At 37.0% G+C, this 24,189-nt stretch overlaps 1 protein-coding gene across 1 annotated transcript; it reads right to left on the bottom strand.

Annotated features, from left to right (window-relative positions):
* Positions 1-1,341: 1,341 nt before the first annotated feature.
* Positions 1,342-23,077, bottom strand: LOC149798605 (uncharacterized). The gene is made up of 5 exons (XM_089957424.1): positions 22,968-23,077; positions 18,307-18,561; positions 9,501-9,692; positions 1,549-1,786; positions 1,342-1,494 (listed from the first exon to the last, which is right to left on the bottom strand). Exons 2-5 carry the CDS (start codon positions 18,545-18,547, stop codon positions 1,485-1,487), a joined length of 681 nt encoding a protein of 226 aa, XP_089813550.1. The 5' UTR covers positions 18,548-18,561; positions 22,968-23,077; the 3' UTR covers positions 1,342-1,484.
* Positions 23,078-24,189: the final 1,112 nt, after the last annotated feature.

The following is a 24,189-nucleotide window of genomic DNA, read 5'->3' as shown; positions in this document are numbered from 1 at the left end:
GGTCATCTAGATACTTTCTAGACGACATTAATTAACTCCCTTTCTTTCCAGAGAGAGCGCTGGCACATACGGCTGGTGATTTTGGAGGCGATTTTGAGTTGACATTCCTCGTGTTCTTCCCGTACTTTTGTATTTACTAAATTTGGCACAATATATATTACTATTGAAATTAAATAAAATAAATACGAATGAATAAAAAGTGAGCATTTTTCCGTAAATAGTGAACTGATTTTCTTTTACAGAGAAATTGTACAAAATCCATTCAAGATACACTTTTCTTAAAAAAAATAATCTTGAACATCGACGACTGGTTAAACAAAATTACCAATAAAAAAAGCTGAATCATTATATGATAAATGTATAAAGCTAATAATATTTTTCGTGTACTTGTTTTAAAATTTAGTTTGAGTAGGCATAGAACCCAAGATTCTAATCTGCATTATACAAACCCGGTCAACACATGTCATTAAAAAATTAACGAGAGGTCCATTTTACAAAACTAATCCGTGCTACCATAACGTCTCGTGAATGGCCGTTCTTGGAAAAGATGGTAAGGACTTCACATCCTTACAACCGGCTCTCTACCAGGGGTATAATATGGGTCAGTCTCGCGAGAGAAGTCGAGTTAATCCATTACAACATATACAATGATACGTCATTCTTATGCATATGAGCATGCCCAGGAAAAACATGGACGATCGGAAAGTGTTCAGTTTTGTAATAGTAAGCATATCTCAGATGAAAAGCCCAAAATTGACTTCAAATGGAAGATTGCATCTATGTGCGCTGATGTCACGTCAATGTACGATATGCACGATGCTGTTATTTGTAGAAGACAATTTGAGAATCCTGACAAATGATTTGCCGACGATTATTCCGAGGTAAACTGGTTTTGGAATAGTGTGTCCAGATGCATGTTGAAGGGAGAAATTTATTGTCCAAGACAAGACATCCCTTTTTACACAGGTTGTAAATTTTAATACAAATGAGGTAAATCAGAAAATAAATATAGCGTGTGGTGTTGTTATACAGTGCTTAACAGGGGTTACACAATTCTGAAAACACAATTTAAAATACTACAAACAGTAGGTTACCTATATTCAAAAACATTTATCAACGTTAATAATAATAATAATAATAATAATAAGTTTCTTGCAAATTTGTATCCAGGAGTATTTGCAAAGGTATAAGCTGTTGCAGAGACGAGTACAGGTCATAAATTGAACCATGACTAAAATATTAATAAGATTCCATTTCAGCGTGTGTGTGTGTGTGTGTTTAGTAACAAGATTCTACAGTACATGCGAACTTAAAGGAACGACATAAACCCGACGAAAAAAGTTGAACTGATGTTTGCATTTATTTACTTGTATCGACAGCCGTATCACAACATGTAGCAATACTGCAAAATTTTGTTACAGTTTCCGACTTAAATTTTCCTGCACGAAATCGAATACTTGTAAGACACAGCCGCGTCAAAGTCATCAGTGATACCTGTGCAGGAAATCGAATAATTGTAAACAGCCACGTCAAAGTCATCAGTGATACCTGTGCAGGAAAATCTGACATATATAGGAAGCTTCATTGCTACAGTTAGTGCTACTTAAATAGGACTGTTGTACGATGTTACTTTCGACGCATTCACCCACATTGAAGTCAGAGGCATTCCTTACAAAAATGCCGGATGTCAGTGGAATGGGCCTTCCGTTGATGAATCTGAAGGAACCTGTACTGTTCTCATCGTTGGCTCCGACCCAATAGTGGCCACCCAAGCACGAGGCGCCTTCTGTATAAAAATAATAATAATAATAATAACGAAGAAATAGCTATGTATTCATAAAATATGGATACCCCGGACTCCCACTTTCCCATAATTGCCGTAATTAAAAAGTGTCGTGACTCTTATTGAAAACTTTGAAGACAATTGGCTGAAAGATACGCACATTTATTTTGACAATGAATATTCTGTGTGCCAAGTTTCAAGAAAATGAATAGATAAGCTTTAAATCAAGATTTGTCACCTATGTTCAGTTCAAGATATAGAGCTGCCGTTGTCCAGTGGTTCGTGTGCAGGAATCTCAATCAGTGCCAACACTGCTGTAGAATTTAATTGTATCGAAAATTTTGAATCTGCAGACAATTAACCACCTCGGTTTCAAAAAAAGGTGGACATCCTCCACCACATTACGTCTCCGTAATGTTTAATTTCATTTTCTTTTTTTTTTAAGTGATGTTAAAATGTGTGCCTTATTATTCACCAAGAACAATCTGGGTTGAATCAACAGTATCACTAGTTTGAGAGAAGAGGTAACGCATCAAGAACAATTTGCAACCGGCTGCCACCAGAGTTTAGCCTGTCATGACCTACTTGGATTGTAGGTCTGATCCTAACCATTGCACCATTTCAATGTCAATCAATCAATCGATCAATCAATCAAAACAGTACTCTAATAAAGACAAATCCCTAATGTTAAAAAAGTTCAGAATGTTGCGATTCCATCTGATCTATGCAGTGCGAAAAAGCCGAAGATATGTTTTTCGGTGGTACCAGTAATAGTCGGCAGGTCAATAGCATGGGCCAGTAAGTAATAAATCCGTCTCCAGATAGGCCAATCAGTGATATCTTTCACACAACAGTGACTCATCCCCATAGTAGTTAGTTTGAATACTTTCCTCTAAGTGCAGGGATTGGTCGGTAGCTTCGAATCATCAGCGACGTGCATCATGGGGGAAAGCGTGCGGAGATTTCATACTTTAAATATGGAGGTTAACAGTTATATTCGATTTCAGAACAGTGAAAGTACGATGCAATTGTCAGCGAAAATATGTCCCAAATGCGTGAATATTTTTAGCATTCAGTATGACCTGGTGTACGAAACGACTGACCTACTTAAAAACTTGTCCGATCGTTACAGGTGATTATGAACAGCACTATTTGCGCACAGTGGAAAGGTAGGCATTACTCGACAAGTCGGAGTATAGCGAGTGCATGTAGATTAATAAGCAGAATGTCCTAAACTCTGAAATAGCTCGCCTCTACAAAACTTGTAGTACTCTCTAACAACCATCGTTTTCTTGGGGGTTGGGGCTTGGAGGGGATAAATAATTGTTCTTGAAATCTGCTTTACAATCTACTATGTGCACCCCGAGAATTAATATTTTACTGTGTGAAAATCACACGTTTCGAGTGCCGTGGAGTGATAACCAGTATGACCTCTATTAAAATCGCAGCACATGCATCACCATGTCAGGAATCACATTGATTAGCCACTACTGCTGGGTCCTCACATTGTTACGTATATCTGATTTAATTCATATTTATTTTAATTTAATTGTTTGTCAATTTTAAAATTTTTATTCTATTATATGATGTTATAATGTAAATTTATTCACTGTAGATGATTTTTTTTTCAGAAAATTGTTTGAATTTGACTGAATTTGTAAACACCAGGTGTTGATCTAAACTCTGACCTTGTTTCAGAACTTGTAGCTACCTTCGTAAACAAATTCTGTTTTATTTTAAAATGATTGGTTGTTTCCAAGGTCATGATAGGACATCATGGTAAACAATTTTTTTTAATTTTTTATTTCTTGGAGTAAAATGATTGGTTGTCGTCAGGATCATTTTTGGTGTAAACACGATCACGTGACCCCCTCTTTCGATTTCGCAATTCCGGTTTTTCCATTACGCGCATTTGTTAGTTATAATTGAGATGCTTTGAGAGAGATTTCTCAATTTTGGGCCTTTTTACACTGAGATAAAGTTATTTTGTTGTAGCCAGATTTATAGTTCTAATTTTCTTCAGATCACTTGGATTTAAACAGGATTAATTCTTTTTTCTCTGGAACTATTTTGAGGAGTGCTCACACAAAAATTTTGGAATGACATTGCTTACAAATTTAATTTGGATTTCCAACACCGGAGTGCCATTATTTGTATTCTACAAGGAACTGTAGATAAGCACAGTACTGACTACAGCATACATCATTCATCTTGGATTTTCCATCAGGATTCAAACTTGAAATTATTAGAACATTTATTACTAGAACTTTTGCAATTTAGTTCATGGATTATTCTTAGAATTTTTTGGATTCGATTCTTGAAACAATAAGTTCTTCTCCTTTTTTCATTTTTACAAAAAATTTCCAGGAAAATAAATTATTTGTTAAATGTTAAAAAGCTTGTTTTCACTCTTTCTGTGTTACTGTTTATTCGAGCCTAATATATGAAGTCCACTCATCCAATTCCATCAGATACCGCACTGATGGAAAGCTCTACAAAATTAGGAGACAACAGGCAAAGACTAAGTTGCAGAAAGTGACCCTTTGTGATTTCCACTTTGTTGTTGACTGTTCCCTGAATGTCAAATCAGGGTCTGGGTCTGAGATACAACAGAAAATGGACCATTTTTTCTAAGAATGCCACAATTCTGGTCTCACAATCAGTATAAAAAAGACAGGTGATGCACCAAGAAAGCCTTAAGTATAACCTACCACCACAGTAAATAAATTACGAATCTAGGAACGGCTTCCAAAAGAAAACACTTTTCCTCCCGCAAATCCAGCAGAAGTCGTGATGCCCCGTCCTCATGAAGCTGACGAACGACTCGGGAAGGGAACTTACTGTACCATGGGTAAAGGTCCCACAAGATGTCTTGAGCCTTTTAGAATGAAATATCTCTGAGATAAAAACTGGAGAAGTGCATTTGGATCTCCGTCACATGGCATGCATAATAACGGAACAGTTTCGTTTATAAACATTGTTTGTGGCGACTGTCTTAATTTCGTGAGCCGAGATACGAAGCAAATTCATCGGTGTCTGGTTATTTCCAATATGCATAACAGACCACCCACTTTTTCTAGGACGACAATACGTTTCGATAAATCATCCTTACTCTCTTTTCCTCGTTGAGGACAGCACTTTAGAAAATCTCGAACAAGATTACCAAGGTCTGGGGACTTGGTTCCGCCCTGCTGTTTGAGACAAGCCACTAAAGTGGAGCTGTCGGACATAACTAGAACTCCTTTCCCATGCAGGTTCTCAAACCACCAACGAAAAGCTTTCAAGACGGTTTTCATCTCGAGAATGTTGAAATGTAAACAATGATCCTGAGGTGGGGGCACACTCCTCTGGCATCCCGAAATGGTAGCAAACTGGCTCCCCTGAGTCCCCTGTTTCGCATCCGTACCGATCGCGATTGCAAGAGGTTGTGCTTGCAGAGGTATCCCCAACGCGAGTCCAGCTCCAGATGCAACCTCATTGTGCAGATTGTGTAAGCTGATCCAATGGTCAAAGGTTTGGCCTCCTTTCTGACAACTCTTGTAACGGGACTAAAAGAAGGTTACATAGGACTAAGACGTACGCTGCCGCATTGAACACTTCCCATCAGGCGAGGAAATCTAGCAGGCGGATTGTTCTATATAGGCTAGGAGTCTACCATTGTACTAACTCAATTCTAGTTCCAGGGGGAAACACATCTGTTTTCTTGAATGTTTAGTTCCAGTTGACTGAAATCCTGAAAAGTTACGAAATCGGAGATGTCCTTGCTGACAAGACTGAGCATGAGAAGGAGGGTAACAAGTGTATTGATCCAAATTATAACTAGCCTTCTGTTTGTAGCCTGTTTTTGTAGCCGAATCACAGCATGGCATCGCACTACACTTGCAACACGCTACGAGTTAAATCCCGTTACTTCCAAGGTTTCGCTAAATAGGGGCTTGAGGATGCATGAAGATACATCTCTTGGAAACGAAGGCACCAAGATGGACATCGTACGCTGGAAGTGTACATGACATACACTGGTATCACTGACCGGAATCATGACATACACTGACGACATTGACCGGAATCTTGACATTCACTGATGACATTGACCGGAATAGCATTGTGTCAGTGCAAGACGTATGCCTAAAATTCTTTGACGTCCTAGCCAAAATCAGACCTCGTATGAAAATCCTCAAATCTCAGCCATCCATAATACATGGAAATCCAGAACGTAGCCGTACACCCGTATTCAAGTTTGGTGCTTCTAGAAGCAAATTTAATGCCAATAAGTGCAGCCCCTCTGGAGAAGCTTGTGATCTAATTGTAACATCACCATCATCCTCCACCACCACCCCACCCCATCCCACCAGAAACGTTCTTCAAGACAATCATAATTTTCTTTGCCTTGCTGTTCAGAGATGGGACATCTTGCCACGTTGTTGACGCCATCTCCTACATTTCCTATTGCCATGCTACAGGTAAGATTTTAATGCCCTTTCTCATCTTCCTGCAAAATATTCAAAGATATTTTTTACTAAGGGTACACTTGAACATTCTATCACATAATGAGGTCTGTGGAAACACAACTCGCTTGTTTCAATCGCATTAATTGGGCTGCAACATTATTCGTAGCTTGCTTTCACGACCGGTATGCATGTATGTCTTTACAGTAAAAAATTATTGTGTTAGTAATACTGCCTTAAGATTAATACGAGAACAAGAACCATTATATCGACTAATTCGTGAAGTGAATATAGATACTTTTTGGGAGTTAGACCATCCATGTGTCCGCTTCTTCGATTGTGGTATAGTTGTGTAGGTCCGTTGCTTATGTTCGTCTCACCTCTCACACAGGTTCGCTGCCGCGACCGTTCATGTTTAAAACAATTCCCTGCATACGTGAAGCCAGACAGGAAACCAAAAAATGTTCAGTACAGTTTAACAAGAGACTTAACATTTTGCAGTTCAGTAATTGACGCTGCACAGAGACCTGCTGTGTGACAGACTTGTCTTGTTATGATTCTTCGCACTGAACACAATTATGCAACCGACTAAATGTATTTATTTCTGTAGAACAGCAAACTTCGTTTCTTGATGACATCAGCGAAATCGCAGTTCAGCTGGGCTTGTCATTAATGTCTGAGGTAGATCCATCCTATCATTAATGTCTGAGGTAGATACATCATGTCATGATGTCTGAGGTAGATCCATCCTGTCAATGTCTGAGGTAGATCATTCCTGTCATGATGTATGATGTACACTGTTGGTCTGATCGCTTTGTGTAATCAACAACGATGTCTAGCTTTTTATTTCCTCCAACATTACTGTCGTATCAATGCCTCTTCATCATCGAGCAAAAGTACGGCAGCCAATTGAGGCTTAAAAACATTATGCACATTGTAACTGCAAGAAGATTCAGCGATTGCGACTATCTGCAGGATTCGTGCAAGAAAAGATAATTATTTTACTTAGCGTCAAGCTAACAATACACTGATTAAGTATTTTCCAGGCAGCTTTAAACCGCACAAAGTAAACAATCGATTTACGGCCTCTTTTTAACATCAGCGTTAGATTTCTATGTTTCCTCATAAGAAACAGTGGCTGATACTAAATTTATCAATCTGTCTTAAATATCTTTGATGATAATGGATTTTGCCACTTCTCGCTAGCTAGATAAGCTATTGTTTCAAATCGGATTAATCTTTTATGTGCTTATGTGATTGCCAGTAACCTCTTACAGAGCTGTTCTGTCAATAGGTCGAGTTCCTGCCTTTGGCCTCTTGTCTTGACATTTTTGGATCTATAGACTTCAGAATGAAGGGAACAACTTAATTAAAATTTAGAAATTAAAGACCACGAATCAAAAACTTTATTTAAAATTATATCACCGATTAACTATTCAAACATACGCACAAACATAACTGCACGTCTTAAATAGAAAATAATGCCTAGGCAGTTACATGAATTACTGGTAAAATAGTAATTTGTCATATCAATTCAAAAGTTTCAGCTAGAAGACCATTTTTGATATACTTCCCAAGATATTGCTTAAAACAAAGACGAAAAAAAAAAACTGAGAAGTACGGAAATGTGCTGGCATGGAAACTGATTAAATTTATATAAAAATGAATTTTTCAAGAGTATAAAGCCAAGAAATGAGTGTGTGTGTGTGTGTGTGAGATTTGGATTTTTAACGTAGCTTTAACTTGTTTCAGTCATATCGCTACTATGTCTGCAGTATGGCAGTTTATAGTGATTTCTAGTACTGGGGCATCATGCCGCAGACATGTAGCATGATGTCTCACCCAGTCACATTATCCTGACACCAGGCCGACCAGTCCCAACACTTAACCTCTTAATGATGAGCGCCTAGCAAGGCAGCTGTTAGTATCATTTTTATAAGTCTTTGATATAACTCGGCCGGAGATCTAACCCACGACCTCCCGCATTCGAGGCGGACGCTCTAACCGCTAGGTCACGGGAGCGGTCGAAGAAATAAATTGCTTATTCCATAGTGTAACCCTTTCATGTTTCGAAAATTTGAAAGCAAGTGTTATGCGGAACCCAGTGTCTCGTCAGTGTCTGTACGTTTGTCGGTATAACCCCTAAATCGGACCTAACCATACTTTCAAACGAAACTTTAACAGGATTGATGATAAATTGGAGTAGGCAACATACACAATATAGCAACCCCTCGCATATCATTGTATTAGCTTTAAAAATACAGGATTATTATCCTAAAGTTAGCTTGAATAAGGCAACTGACGAGAGATATGCGACTTTCAAACATTCGAAGATCATTAACATTTTTCACCATCGAAAAACTGGAACTAGCAACTTCAGACCAATGATATTAGAGAATTCATTTCAATGCATAAAATGAGTATTATTTTCAAAACCTAGAACGCAAAACGTCAATGTTGTTAAAGCCGTCGCCATTGCCGCCATGAAAGTGGCTACTGCATCTCATGATCTTTACGCATTTTTAGAAGCATTGCGACCATGTGAGATCTTTGACATTTGATCTCAACACTCCCTACTGGAAATATGACCAGTTTCCTTCTAAGAGCAACTTTAGGTAACTTCCTGTACGACTGGAGGTTTGAAACCGGTGGTGGACTTTAGAATTGAGATAACTATCACACTGAAGGAGACCTTGATCTTTGACCTTTAATAAATCCGCGAAAGACGCATCAAAAATGATTCCCAACATCTTGCCCCCTACGTTATGCAACTTACGTAACATTTCTAATGATACCAATTAACCTTCGTTCTACCTTGGTTTATGGGGTACTGTGTCCAACTTTGGCAGTTGATGAAGAAATTGTTCATTGTAAAGTGAAAATGACAATTATCATTGCCTCGTTGTCATTGGTATAGTGTGTGAGAGAGAGAGAGAGAGTGAGAGTGGTGCATATAAATGTACGTTTTGAATTAAAATTACAACATCACAGCCAATCCCGACAAAGCTTGGAGTAATGTATCGAATTTATGCGATGAATTCCCTCTAGAAACTAATTTTTCTTCACAGAATACCTTTTAAATGTTTTGTGGACACTGTTCACGATTTAGCAATGGCAGAAGTTAAATTCCAACATCATTATGTAAGGCATAACTTGATTATGTCAACAGAAAAGACATTATGTTCATACACGTCATAAAGCACGGATATTTGAGGTTTTCTAGGGGTTTTTGCTGGGATTGACTAAGATGTTACAACGGAATAAAGACGTACCGTCAGTTAATACGGTGAAAATTTTCTGCCGAAAATACTCGAAATTCTCTTCATTGAACACAACGAGATCCCCGCCTTCCGATTTACAAAATTCCCGGGCCGTGATCCAGTTCGCACAAGGTTCTTCTCTTAAGTCGTAGCAAAATGGGCCTTCCGATCCGGTGTACATATGGTACCCCTCAGGACATGTACCTTAAATAGAAAAATCAAAGTTTAAAACCTTGATAGCAACGTCCTCTCCTTTAACTTTTAAGTCACAATGCAACCAGGATATCACGGATCAAGTCTTCAGGTGATATTTCGATTCTGATTTATTTTGACAGCAGCTGAAGCTTAAACATCGATCTGCAGGCTTATTGTGACCGACCGTTTTCAGGTAAACAGTATCTGAAAGAGAAATATGAAAAATCGCAACGATAAAAAAGATAAAGAAATCTGGGGACAAAAGGCTCAACAGCCCATATACGATGGATATTTATAAAGTTTTGAATATTACTGTGTTGAAAAACAACGTTTTTATTAGCTAACAATTATCTCAGAAATATTTTCCACGCATCGACTCAATCTAAATATTCAATTATTAAATACCAATTTATATTTACCTTTGATCGTGCTATTCATAAACTAGAATACTGCGGCTGTAACCGTAAGTCGGATTTCAAATCATCCGGCTCTTAGAGAATCTTTAATTACGGAAAATCACGAAGCTAAACCAGGACTTTATGGAGGATGTGGCCAAGTCTGGATGCTGTGTTCCTTCACGCAGTCTGTCAAGGGTGCGGATTTATGCGCCGGTGCGCTGTTATGGAATAGGTAGTTGTCTAGTTTATGGTGGCACGGACGAGTGGTTCGGTAGTGTTCCCCCACATTTATCAAATCTTTGGAGGCATACAGATGTACAGTGTAGCTAGCAGTCAAGCATATATAACTGCCTTTTGCATCACATAATAAAGCGTTAAAGCGTGCAAAGGTGTCCGGACAGTGCGACTACGTCAAACGATTTGTAGTAGTTTTTTTCCGATCCAAATGTTATTATTTTCTCTCCAATCGAGTTCAAAAAAGTAAATCCATGTTACATCACCTGTGACAATCTCACTCAAACGTTTTTGGTCACCATTTACATTTTTGGCAAGTAGCTATTTCGTGATTTCATCAGTGGAATAAGATGCCAACACCATATGGTCCCTGCGTCATATGGAATACGGTAAATAAGATACCTGCGTCATATGGAATACGGTAAATAAGATCCCTGCGTCATATGGAATACGGTAAATAAGATACCTGCGTCATATGGAATACGGTAAATAAGATACCTGCGTCATATGGAATACGGTAAATAAGATACCTGCGTCATATGGAATACGGTAAATAAGATACATGCGTCATATGGAATACAGTGAATAAGATTCATGTATCATATGAAATGCAGTGAATAAGATACATGCATCATATGGAATGCAGTGAATAAGATACCTGCATCATATGGAATGCAGTGAATAAGATACCTGCGTCATATGGAATGCAATGAATAAGATACCTGCATCATATGGAATGCAGTGAATAAGATACATGCATCATATGGAATGTAGTGAATAAGATTCATGCATCATATGGAATGAAGTGAATTAGATACATGCATCATATGGAATGCAGTGAATAAGATACCTGCGTCATATGGAATGCAGTGAATAAGATACCTGCATCATATGGAATGCAGTGAATAAGATACATGCATCATATGGAATGTAGTGAATAAGATTCATGCATCATATGGAATGAAGTGAATTAGATTCATGCATCATATGGAATACAGTGAATACGATACCTGCCTCCATCATATAGATATATTGAACTGTATGCCTCCATCATATGGATATATTGAAAAACTCCATCATATATAATATATTGAACTGTATGCCTCCATCATATAGAATATATTGAACTGTATGCCTCCATCATATAGAATATATTGAACTGTATGCCTCCATCATATGGAATAGATTGAACTGTATGCCTCCATCATATAGAATATAGTGAACTGTATGCCTCCATCATATAGAATATAGTGAACTGTATGCCTCCATCATATAGAATATATTGAACTGTATGCCTCCATCATATGAATATACTGAAAACTCCATCATATGGAATAGATTGAACTGTATGCCTCCATCATATAGAATATAGTGAACTGTATGCCTCCATCATATATAATATATTGAACTGTATGCCTCCATCATATAGAATATATTGAACTGTATGCCTCCATCACAAAGAATATATTGAACATGTATGTCTCTATCATATAGAATATATTGAACTGTATGCCTTCATCATATGGAATAGATTGAACTGTATGCCTCCATCATATAGAATATATTGAACTCTATGCCTCCATCATATAGAATATAGTGAACTGTATGCCTCCATCATATAGAATATATTGAACTCTATGCCTCTATCATCATATAGAATATAGTGAACTGTATGCCTCCATCATATAGAATATATTAAACTGTATGCTTCATATATGGATATATTAAACTGTATGCCTCCAGTATATAGATATATTGAACTGTATGCCTCCATTATATGGATTATTTTGAACTGTATGCTTCCCTCATATGGATATATTGAACTGTATGCCTCAGTCATATAGAATATATTGAACTGTATGCCTCCATCACATAGAATATTCTGAATGAGATATCTACATATGTAAAATGCTGAATGCATCAATGAAACCGATTCACGCCAACATAAGCATTCCCATTCCGTATTTCGAAAGATTCACTTTTCATTTATAATTTTGTGCAAAAGAGCCAACTTTGGAGTGAAACTCGATGTCATCAGAGTTACAAAGTCTTCAAATTTCGAGGTAGACTTCACGTCGCACTAAAGGGGTATTCACGTCACACTAGAGGGGTATTCAATTTCGGCTTAGGTGACATAATTTGGAAATGAAAAATAGACATTGTAAATGCGAGGTATATTATGTAAAGAAATTAAGCAGACCTTGTTTTACTACAGGGTTAATGGTAAATATCTTAATGTAATAAGTTCATTTACGGTCAACGTCAAGACATCTTAATGCAATAAGTTGATTTAGAGCCAGGGACATAACATCAAAATGTAATAAGATGATTTACAGCCAAGACCATGGCGCCTTAATGTAATGCAGATGATTTACAGCCAATGACTTTATGTTCGGGGCATTTTGTTGTTTCGAAAGTCAGGTGACAGCCTGTGCATAAGTTTGAAGTTAACAAGTATACTTCGTTCCTATTTTAACATCTGTCAATTGAAATCAGTCTTTAAGTTGTGTTCATTTATAATTTGAGAGGGTTTATTGATTTAAATCGTTCCTCGGAACTACAAAATGCTGGTTATTCTTTCTGGACTAAATCACTTTTGGGGGATTATTATGAATTCACTCAATAACATTCTGGATTATATCGTTGTGATACATCAATATTGTTGGCACATGGGCACATTCCAGGCTATTGGTACATCGGCGCATTCAAGATTGAATTCATTCGCAAAACAACGGGAATTCATTCAGAAGACTCTACTGTTGGACTTGTGATAGAATCTTCAGGACTATTGGTGATTGAATCTACAATACTGTAAGTTCCTTTTAAATTTTCACTTTTTCTTATAGGAAAATAAATTATTTGTTGAATTTTTACTAAACTTGTTGGTTTCGATTTTTCTTTTACTTACTTTAGGACCACAAGAGTCGTAACAATCTTGTTAAAAGATGATACCCCAACTCGACCGGAAATTTTTCTTAATATTCTTTTGCATAATCAGCTGCTATGCATAGGTTGATTCCGTGTCTTGAAAATGATTTCTACAGTCCATTCTTTTATGATTGTGTTGATTCCCTGTCGTGAACAACTGTTTTACAGTCCAATATCTCATAATCTATCACCTCTTAACTATTACGTACAATATCTAGGCTATGTTCTATTTTCTCAAACGTGAATTTTCAATTATATATCAGCCCACCCTAACCTGGGCAGTTCTGACCATCATATTTTCTTCATATCTCTTTGATGAAACATGCATTTATTATTAAATCTGGGCCAGTTACATTCATTTACAAAAACCGAACACGAATTCATGAAATCTTAGGGGAATGAAGCCGTGAACGAGTCCAATACAACTAACCGCACATAGATATTACACGGACTAACACGCAAAGACGATCTGCTGAGGTAGGCTAGAAACCGGAACAATTCCACGAGTTAAACAAAACACTTTAAGAAACTCCGCAGCAACGGCTGGGAAAGGTGTAAATGTATTGAAGCAACGTCAATGTTGCATAACGCTCTTAATATTACTGAACGTGGGGTAAATTTTTTATGTTTACTGTAAATGGAATTATTGCATTAACCGATGAAGTTTATCACATTCCTGGTTGAACATTTATAGTCCTTATTATTATATGTGCGAGTGTTTATTACGTTTCCTGTTAAAAATTGTTTTACATGTTCTGTTAAAAATTGTTTTACATTTGCGAAGTGATATTTACAGGAAATATTTTACATTTACGGATTTAATAATTAGCTAAATGGATGATTTAAATACAGTGTTTAGCCTTTTATAAGGATCTGCTGTGACCATTACACTAAGAAGTGGCAATACTTGACGTATGGATTTTACAGTGGTGGAAACGGTACAACATTATATGATACTATAACGAGTACTGTCAAATCCATTGTTTGACGTAAGAAGGTGATGAATTAGAATGTGTGTATTTTATGTACATTTAACATATGTTGTGTATTTACATATTGTACCATGATTGTAAGTTTGTACTTTGGATTATGGTTACTTGTAAACAGGACCGCTCCTGTGACCTAAGTGGTTAGAGCCCGCCTCGGATGCTCGAGGTCACATGTTCGAACCAAGGCCAAATCATACTAAACACGTACAAAATGGTAGTTGCAGCTGCCTCGCTTGGCACTCAGCAATAAGAGGTTAGTATTAGGTCTGGTCGGCCTGGTGTCAGGATAATGTGACTGAGTGGGACATGATGCTACATGTCTGCGGCATGATGCACTAGTGCTAGACATCACTATAAACTGTCACACTGCAGACATCGTAGCGATAGGACGAACAAAATTTAAAGTTACGTTACCTTAAAAATCAAAATCACACACACACATACACACACGCGCGCGCATAAACAAAGTTTACGTAGCATTTGAGTTCAAGGAAAGTCTTATTTACAATAAGCAATAAGACTGGGAGTTTCAGTTGGATCGTTGTATATCCTGTTATGATATAGCTCACGTGAAAATGTGTATAAATAGGGATTTGAGAACAAATATCTCATTCCTGTTGTAGATCAGTCTGTGTGAATCAACTTATGATAAGAGTCCGCAGTTGTGTTGTTGAAATGGGACAAAGTTTGAGAGGAATTATTTTAAATATTCATTGGAATTACTAAAGTGCTCTGACTTTTGGATTTATACATTGCTTTGGATGTTTGTGAACTCATTCAAAAACGTTCGAGATTGTATCATTGTGTTATATCAGGACATTCAGTGCTATTGATTCAGAACATTATTTTTGGACTGTGATGGGACATTTTGGATTATCTGAAATTTATGTCTTTGAATTTTCAGTTTGTATTATAGGGAAATATATCGTTCGTTGTTGGTTTCACGTTCTTACATGTGTGCATTACGAAGTAGCGTTTTAAGGCACTGTAGCACAACAGTGGCTATATGGTGTCGATTAAAGATACAATTTGATAAATGCAAAAATAAATTGCACAAACATTTAGGGAGATAAGCCCTTCTAAATAAATGTAAACATCACTTACATGAAGATAATAAGTAAATCGTAAAGATGTTAAAATTATAAAATCGAAGATAAAGGTAACGAATAAACAATCCTTAAAATATATTCAAATTTTGTTATATAAACCATATTCCATCAACATAATCAATATTTTCTGGGGTGATACATAATCGTACAGTTTCCCTGTGCAATTCAAGATAAACTCATGTCTCACAGGGTTGTAGTCGACACATTCGACAAGAATGTGTTCCTCTGTCAGCGGACACTGGTAGGGTATGGAACTCTGGTCAATACTCACCCTTCAGGGGGTATGCAAGGAGTCGGGTATGGATGTCTAGTACTCAAAATGAAAATTTCCAAATTTTCTCCTCGATTTGTTTTCACCATTTATGGGTTTAATGTTTGCAAGTTTGTGGAGTTTATATTCCACATATTTTGCCAAGTATGGCGAAGGTGCAGAGTTATAGAATATTTGCAGTAGGTAGAGAGAATGTTCCATTCGAAAAGGGTGACCGCAGGGCAGCTTTGGTCCTTTATCTTTCCTTTCATTACCCTTCATACAAATGTGACTAGGTAGCCAGCAGTGCAGAATACTTTTCCCAGATTTTAAGAGCGCGTCATCCTTTTGTAATATCTGAGATATTAAAGGGTTGTAAGATTTAAGATTTTGCAAGAGAATAATGAAAATTGCTTTAATTATTTTAAAACAGATTTTTATTACAGATTTAAGTGGTGTTGTTGTAGGGTTTAACGCTATTTTTCAGTTGTCGAATGGTAAATCCTGACATCAGTGCATGAGTACTGAACACGAAAATTTGTCATGTAATTTACACCCCCAAAATGAGCCACAGTGAAACCATACTGCACATCGACACCAACGACATACCTAGCTTTCAAAAACAATAAACAATTAGATAAGCGGGACGGGGTGTTGAATTCCTAACACGTTCATATATTCGACATTTTTTCCAAACTTTCCATAAAATTTGGTCAGAGAAAGAAAAGTAAAACCTTATGCTTGTACACCAATCACATACATAGCCTACAAGACAACAATAAAATTAAATCAAGGTGAGCAGAAAAGGAATCAATAACAAGCCGAATTTTCATACCCTTTTTTTAAAAGGTTTCAGGAAATGTTCTCAAAAGAGGTTAATTGATAAAATGTAAAATCGTATGTATACCATATAGCTTGCCAACGATGTTTTATTAAAGTCCTCCAATCAGAACGGGAGGAGAAGAGATACAACCAGATGAGTTTAAGAATTAATGACGCCTAATAAAACTACAATTAGTTTCAAACTGTAGTAAGTAGGTAATTTTGGAGAACTGCCAATCTATGAATCCAATACTGTAAGCTAGCTTTTTTGTGGTGTGAAGGTATTCAAATAAAAACATACAATTTCAACAATCAATTAATCTTACAAATGCATTCATGCGCAATGAACTTATTTATAAGAAGGATCCAACCATGTAGTGCGCCGGCAGATCGAGATCTTTCCGGGTCGGTATGAGTAATCAGTAAAATACATTATGCAATGGCAGATCAAGGTCTATAGTGTTTCAAGTTGTACCAAGGTCTATAGTGTTTGCAGTTGTATCAAGGTCTATAGTGTTTGCATTTATTCGTTTTACGTGCGGGTAGAGAAGGTAATATAACCAGGACAGGCACTTTGACTGCCAATAGAAGTTTACTATTTATATGAAAATTACATATTATTTACATAAGGATTTGCATGATCTCTTTGAAAGGAAGAATTTATTATTTTATATCAGGAACCAAATATATTTTAATATCCAAAATGTATTAAAAATCCGAAAGCTTTAAAAGTACTGTACAGTACATAAGGTCATTCAGTAACAGTACATACAAGCAAAATTACTAGTTGTTGTAGTGTTTAACGCCATTTTGCAGCACAAGATAGGCTATACATGGCGGCCAGTATAACTGGTGGAGGAAGAATCCTGGAAAACCCTGGGAAGAACCACCGACCCACGAGAAGCTACTGGCAGGCTTTCTCACATACCCACGCTAGCCGGGCCTGAGACACGAACCCACGCAGACAGAGGTGAGATGGCAGTGATCCGGAACGGTAAGCGCTTCAGACCACTCGGCCACTCATTCATCACAATGCAAAGCTTTTCTTGAATGGGAATCGTGATTAAATGAAACGGTGTTTTCAGTGCAACACGTACCTACAACCTATACATCAAAAATATACTCAAGGAATGTGCAGATCTCTTTAAAAAACAAGGTGTTTAATTAAAAAAAATTGTCCGAATGTAAGGGTATGGAACTTGTTGCCAAAGCAGATAGAAATGTTCTAAAACACATTACTGAATATTTTAACATTAGAACTTCAGAGCAAAAGCTTTAAACGTTTTCTGAGTTGGAGGAGTCCACCGACTTTGTCTACCTAGTTACTGCCGACAATTCCAATGGAAAATTAAAAATCTGCTTGCAACCACATAACATAACCTAGGCTATACGCTTCATTCTCCAGACGAATAAAGAAATCCTTGTTCAGTTCGCTGGTGCAGATGCTTTCATCAAATTGTGCGCAAGCGGATTTGGAATATTCAGTTTGACGAAGATGGCTTTCTACTCTGCACCTTGTGGAGAGTCAGCATTTTGAATTTCCAGTTTACATGGAAAGTGTGTAGTCCCTTCATTGGTGCGGCTTAATACGTGACCAGGACGAATGGCAACACGATATGCGTATAAAAGTTTTGCTAAGTCAGGAAGGCCGGACTCGAACAACAATGATAACAAAATAGGATGAGCCTTCTAGGACTCAAGTTTCTGGATGATCTCGTATTAAACGTTGAAAATGGGTGTATCAAGTGCATGTCTATCTTTTGTATTCGGTGCAAGTAGGTGAAGTAATTGTATGCAATCATCCTTAGCAAACTTGTGTGTGTGTGTGTGTGTGTGTGTGTGAGAGAGAGAGAGAGAGAGAGAGAGAGAGAGAGAGAGAGAGAGAAGACTTACTTCTCTCGAAATCCTCGAGGCAATATTCAATCTGCTTCGTAACCTTTAAGACTTTATTTAGCTGGGCCAAAACGTCCTTCATAGGTCTGCTGTAGCTCTGTGCATTGTGGTGGGGTCTATGAGGTTTCATATTGTAATTGTAATAACTTCTGTCCTGCATTCGTTTATAGTCGTTCCCGTAGGTATACATCCACACCAGACTAACCGTAAGCAGGATGGCCGTTAACCCTTCTGATCCCATTTTCTCCTCAGAAACTGCAAGTATGTTCAATTCATACACATAAAATGTTACTGATATGAGATTGTAAAGCTCTTTTGCTCCAGAGTGCTTTAAAACTGCATTTTACTTGACAGGATGTCCGCCGAATGCTATACAATTCTCCTTGTCGCTTCATTAATTGTTTAAAAATTAAATGAAATTGTGACTGGAAAAGGAAAAAGGACATTGTGACCTTTTAAAGCTATAAATATTGATCCGTTAAATTCATGCATAAAATTGTATGACGGTACATGCATTTGAGATGCTGTATTAATGGACTGTGGCAAGTAGTACAATGTGAGTCACTTTTGTAAGAGGAAATTGGCACTTGTGAAGACGAAGTGTTTCTTAACTGCATATACCAGTTTTCCAGTTCCGTTCGATATGTAAACTAATAATAAAAACAGTAAAATAACTCAGTTTCATGAAAGAGAAAAACAAGGTAGAGTTGTATGAGAATTCCTCCAAGATAATGGTATTTCGATCACTAGTCGTATCACCACCAAATAGCAATATGACCTTTATCACATTTGTAGCTCTGTTTGCCTCAGCTTGTGATCTGTACGTGATAAGGTTACACATTTTGTATTCTTTACCGTCACATTTGAGAGACATACGTTTTCTATTGCTCTAGTTCATGTATAATTTTGGTCAAGATATCACTGAAACATAGCAACACTTTTTTAAAGGGGTCACTTTTGTCGGATTAGAAAATGAAAAGAAAAAATACGAGGTTCTCCAAACACGAAGCAGCTTTTAAGATGTAAAGCGGAAATAAAAAAAATCAGTGATATATATGCCCGTGACTTTGACCTTGATGATGGGACCAAAAATGTGGAATGAATTACATCTAATTGCTGTTGTTGTTTTTGATGTAGCGCAATTTCTTGGCGCGGGATCGACTATAAATGGTGGCCTGCATAACTGTTGGATTAGGAGCACACGAAAACTCCTATAACAACCACCTACCCACGGGAAGCTACTGGCAAGCTTTCTCACATACCCACACTGGCTGGCCTGAGACTCGAACCCACGCGGACCGGTGAGATGGCAGTGATTGGTAAAGGCGAGCTCTTTAAACTAACCTGCCACCCGGAGTTCCCAATACATTTTCTAACAATATACAAGTGTACCAAATTTCTTTCATTTATCTTATACGTTAGAAAGTGGAAGAGAAAATGCTATTGAAACCTAAAACATCGGCCCCTGGCCTTGACCATGAATATATGACCTTCAATGTGGTACATGAAAAATATAGCAAGTTTCATTTCTTAATCTCAAATAGTTCCAATGTCACAGAATGAAACTAAAGTTCGAAGAAAAACAACATTGACACAATATTAACCTATGACTTTGGCATCGAAGGTATGTATTATGTACAAGTATATGAAAACTGTCAAACGGGGAACAATTTATTGAATGCAAACAAACGTGTGATTGAAAACTTAGAGTATCAACACGTCACCATGATGACAAGTACGTCAAGTTGCATTTCTAAACTTGAAAGGACTCCAAAAATAAAAAGCGGACGGGAAAGTGTGATAAACACTTGCAGTAATGAGTCGCGACCTTGGCCTTAAAAACATGACCGTAATCTAGAACGTGGCACATCTTTTATTGATGTAGTACAAGTTAAACCTGATTTCATGTCTTGATCGCCTATTGGTATAAAGTTATAGAATGAATTGAAAAGTTTGAATAAAACTTAAAATACTGAACCTTAACCTTGACCTTGATGATAAGATCCCCAATGATTTAAGACTCACCTATTAATAATGATGCACAAATACACCAAGTTTCAATCTGAAACTCAAATAGCATCAGGTTATAGAGCGGAAAAATACGAGGAAAAAACCGATATTGAACCGTGACCTTGACGTTGAAGATGGGGTACTCAATAATTTTCGGGTCACCTTCTATTCGTGATTTGCATGTATAGCAATATTTATTAATATATTCCAAATTACTTGAAATTCGTAGAACGGAAAGGAAAGTGTGACGGAACTGAAAATAATGAAAGTGAACTGAACCTTGCAGAGAGAACTTCTATTGAAGTGCTCTTCGTTAAGAAAATTCCTTGATATTTCAAGACTTAAAAATGATTTTATCTAACAATCGATACCTTTGAAATATACATGATGTCTCTTGTTCGTTTTTCTTGCGAATACGCCGATCATGTACAGTAGTTTTCTTGCCAGGGCAATTTTGTTTTCCCATGACAGTTAGCCGTATTTCGACTGATAGACACTTGGAAATAAGAAGCGGTTTTAGCCGTATTTCGACAGATAGACACTTTGGAATACAAAGCGGTCTCAGCCGTATTTCGACTGATAGACACTTTGGAATACATATCGGTCTCAGACTATTGAGTAGACGAATTGAAATACCTATTATTGTAGCCCTGCTCCTATCAGTTTTGTGTGTGATGTGTGATTTGGATTTTTAACGTAGCCTTAAAACATTTCAGTCATATCGCTACGACGTCTGCAGTGTGGCAGTTTATAGTGGTGTCTAGCACTGGGGCATCATGCCGCAGACATTTAGCATCATGTCCCACCCAGTCACATTATCCCGACACCAGGCCGACCAATCCTAACACTTACCTCTTAATGCTGAGCGCCAAGCGAGGCACCTGCTAGTACATTTTTAAAAAAAGTCTTTTTCATGACTCAGCCGGGGTTCGAACCCACGATCTCCCGCATCTGAGGTGGATTGGACGCTCCAGCCACATAGGCCATCGAAGCGTTCCGTACCAGTTTTGTAAGAATTATATTTTATAAACTATTATAGTTGTTCCTTTTTGTAAAACTTCTCTTTCAATGACTGAAAAAGTTCAAAAACTTTCAACAAATAAGTCTTATTCTGCCCAGCAGAGAACAGGTTACAGTCCGTTCAAGAGAAAAGGACATGAAAGTACCGCCTTATCTACGTAAAAAAAGCAATTTATGAATTCATGTCATCGGATAACTATATCGATGCACCTGTCGTTTTGTTAGAATGTACATCAACATGATTTTACAACTTTATATTCTTGTTTTGAACAAATTGTCCAACAAAAAGCTTTGGATTTGCTTAAATTTAGCTGCATCTCAATGATCGGTTAAAATGAAAAGGAAGATTTCTGATTGATATGTTGATTAAACTGTCAAGTTAATAGTTGCCAAAGATTGGATAGAATAGTTGAGTTAAAACTTAGTAGTACATCACCTCCATCTCTATAAATTTTTTTTTTTTTTTTTTTACGTTTTCTTTTCTATTCTTTACACTATGACCTTCGCGAATGATAAAAGCAGGATAAAACCCGAGGGGTGCAAAACTTAACGTGGTTTAGGTGTTACCTGTCTCCTGGATTTCTCGAAAAGAGAAACAGAGCGCCACCTCGTGTCTAACTTCATTCTTTAAAATAATATTACAACAGAAATGTCCGATGATCATGCTAAATACTAAATACCATTCTTAAATAAAACAGATGATTCTATCAGACTGACATTTCACAAGTTTGATGCAAGTGGAAACAGCTAAGCCGCTTCCCAATGCATAGAGTTATTGAAAAGGAATGATCAGAATGGTAGAAATGTATGGTATGTGACTATAATTTCGATACAGGAATCATACTTCACAAGGCTAGAAATTCCTTAGTATGATATGGTGAGTCGTATGCTGGAATCCCGGGACAGAAATTGTTACCTCTGTCATTTTTTTTACCCTTAAATATGAAATATTGAGAAAATAATGAGCTGGCCGATAATTTCAGTTATTAATGTAAAATTTCATCAAAGTAGTTACCCCACATTTTCAAAGTATTTTATAAACGGTAAATACAAGAGAACTTTCATGGATTTGTTACACATGTTTAGCGTCCTAAACACATAATTTATTCACTTGATCAACTTCAATGGCTTGCATTAAGTAATCCCATTTTTATATAATCTCCTGGTGAAGTCTAATCTGAAATAGCGTAATTTTAAACTCTATTGTACCCACTACAGCTTATTCCACCCTATATATTCCTCTGCACTGACACTGACCCAGAGGTTATAACCCCGTGAAAAGTAGCCATTAGTTCGCAACTCACTCGCACTTGGTTACCACAGAAACAACTCGTGTACCGAATTAGGTAAATATGCATCCATCAGTTTAGAAGCAGATACTATTGCGAACAGACGGACAAACCTAAAGTATAATAAATCCCCCGACGCCAGCATCTGGAACCAACTACTGTACGAACTCGTCAGTGATTTTAGTGGAATATTTGGAGCAGTTATTTGTACCTCACATAAATAGAACTTTCCGGTGAATTACCACACAAATATTACTCACTAGACAACGATATGCTCATGCTAGCTAAGCTAGAAAGTTCTTGGTAAGTATCTGAACATATTAAAAGTGTTTAAACACTTACTTGCTTTCACGTTGGCGTTGAGGAGATAGACTCTGTATGGTGTACCTGGAGTTCTCAGTCAGAAATGCAGTGCACGCGCCTTACACCTTGCACACATTCCGTGCTCAAAGTGAATCAAAATCATTTGACAGCTTGGCTACACTTCATTGAATAATTTCTTGCATGGAAAAAAAATAGATACTACTGTCACCATGTACAACATCCAAAACCGTATGTACGTTGATGACACTGGACATATTCTTGTAACCCCGACTTAACGTTGGGAAACCAGTGCTTCAATACAATTTCCAGTGCGAAGTTGCCACTAATTAAGGACTTTTATCTGTGCTTTGTTATGTATTTCTTTTCCTTTTTTACTTCGTGAAAAAGATCACCACTGATACATATTCCTAATGTGAATTCTTAAATAGAAAAAAAATATTGTTATTATTCGCAATGCAATAGAAATGGCTATGTTGAAAAACAAGTTTCCAGGGATTCATTTCTTTTGTATTACCTCTGTAATTTTCTCAAAGCTGGTTGTACACTGGAAGTGTGCTACAGTGCATTTGAGTTCCTAATAAAATTATTTAAGGGGGATGTTTAAACGAAATAAAGATAAAATCTTCCAAAAATGTATGTATGTGGTAAATTTAAATGGCTATTTTACCATGTTAGAAATTAAATGCATATGGTTTAGTCTAATAAACTGATGTAAAATGGCAAACTCTATAAAATGCGATGGACGAAGATTGTTTTTTTTTTATGGAACAGTTATTGGAAGCTGCAATCATTGAAAATAAAAGAAGTCCACCCAGCCTAATCTGTCCAGAAGTCCACCCAGCCTAATCTGTCCAGAAGTCCACCCGGCCTAATCTGTCCAGAAGTCACCGGAAAAAGCAACATGTATATTTTGGTATCGGGTAAATGAACTGAGATGCGTACAATCTCAAAATCTCACCAACAAGCTCAGAATCTCACAATCTCACCAAAAAAATCTAAAAATTAGCCTAATATGATTTTATCTTCAAGTATATTTGAACATGTGGTAAATATTTGGTTCATTTACACATATTTGTTGCGTGTACAAATACATTTTATTTACTCACAAATGTGTATAAAACGTAGGTACTCACAAACATTTATAAAATGTAGGTACTCACAAACATGTATAAAATGTAGGTACTCACAAACGTGTATAAAATGCAGGTACTCACAAACGTGTATAAAATGTAGGCACTCA

Source organism: Sinohyriopsis cumingii, chromosome 5 (assembly GCF_028554795.1).
Source record: "Sinohyriopsis cumingii isolate HCF-2022 chromosome 5, ASM2855479v2, whole genome shotgun sequence".
NCBI classification, from domain to species: domain Eukaryota; kingdom Metazoa; phylum Mollusca; class Bivalvia; order Unionida; family Unionidae; genus Sinohyriopsis; species Sinohyriopsis cumingii.
The sequence above is the reverse complement of the archived record's forward strand: the minus strand, read 5'-3'. Positions and strand labels throughout refer to the sequence as shown.

Coding starts and splice junctions, on each gene's coding strand:
- LOC149798605 (XM_089957424.1), bottom strand. CDS start 18,547: ATGGGATCAGAAGGGTTAACGGCCATCCTGCTTACGGTTAGTCTGGTG. Junction 9,693..18,306: donor CCTCGAGGATTTCGAGAGAA/GTAAGTCTTCTC, acceptor TTTCTATTTAAG/GTACATGTCCTGAGGGGTAC. Junction 1,787..9,500: donor TTTCACCGTATTAACTGACG/GTACGTCTTTAT, acceptor ATTTTTATACAG/AAGGCGCCTCGTGCTTGGGT.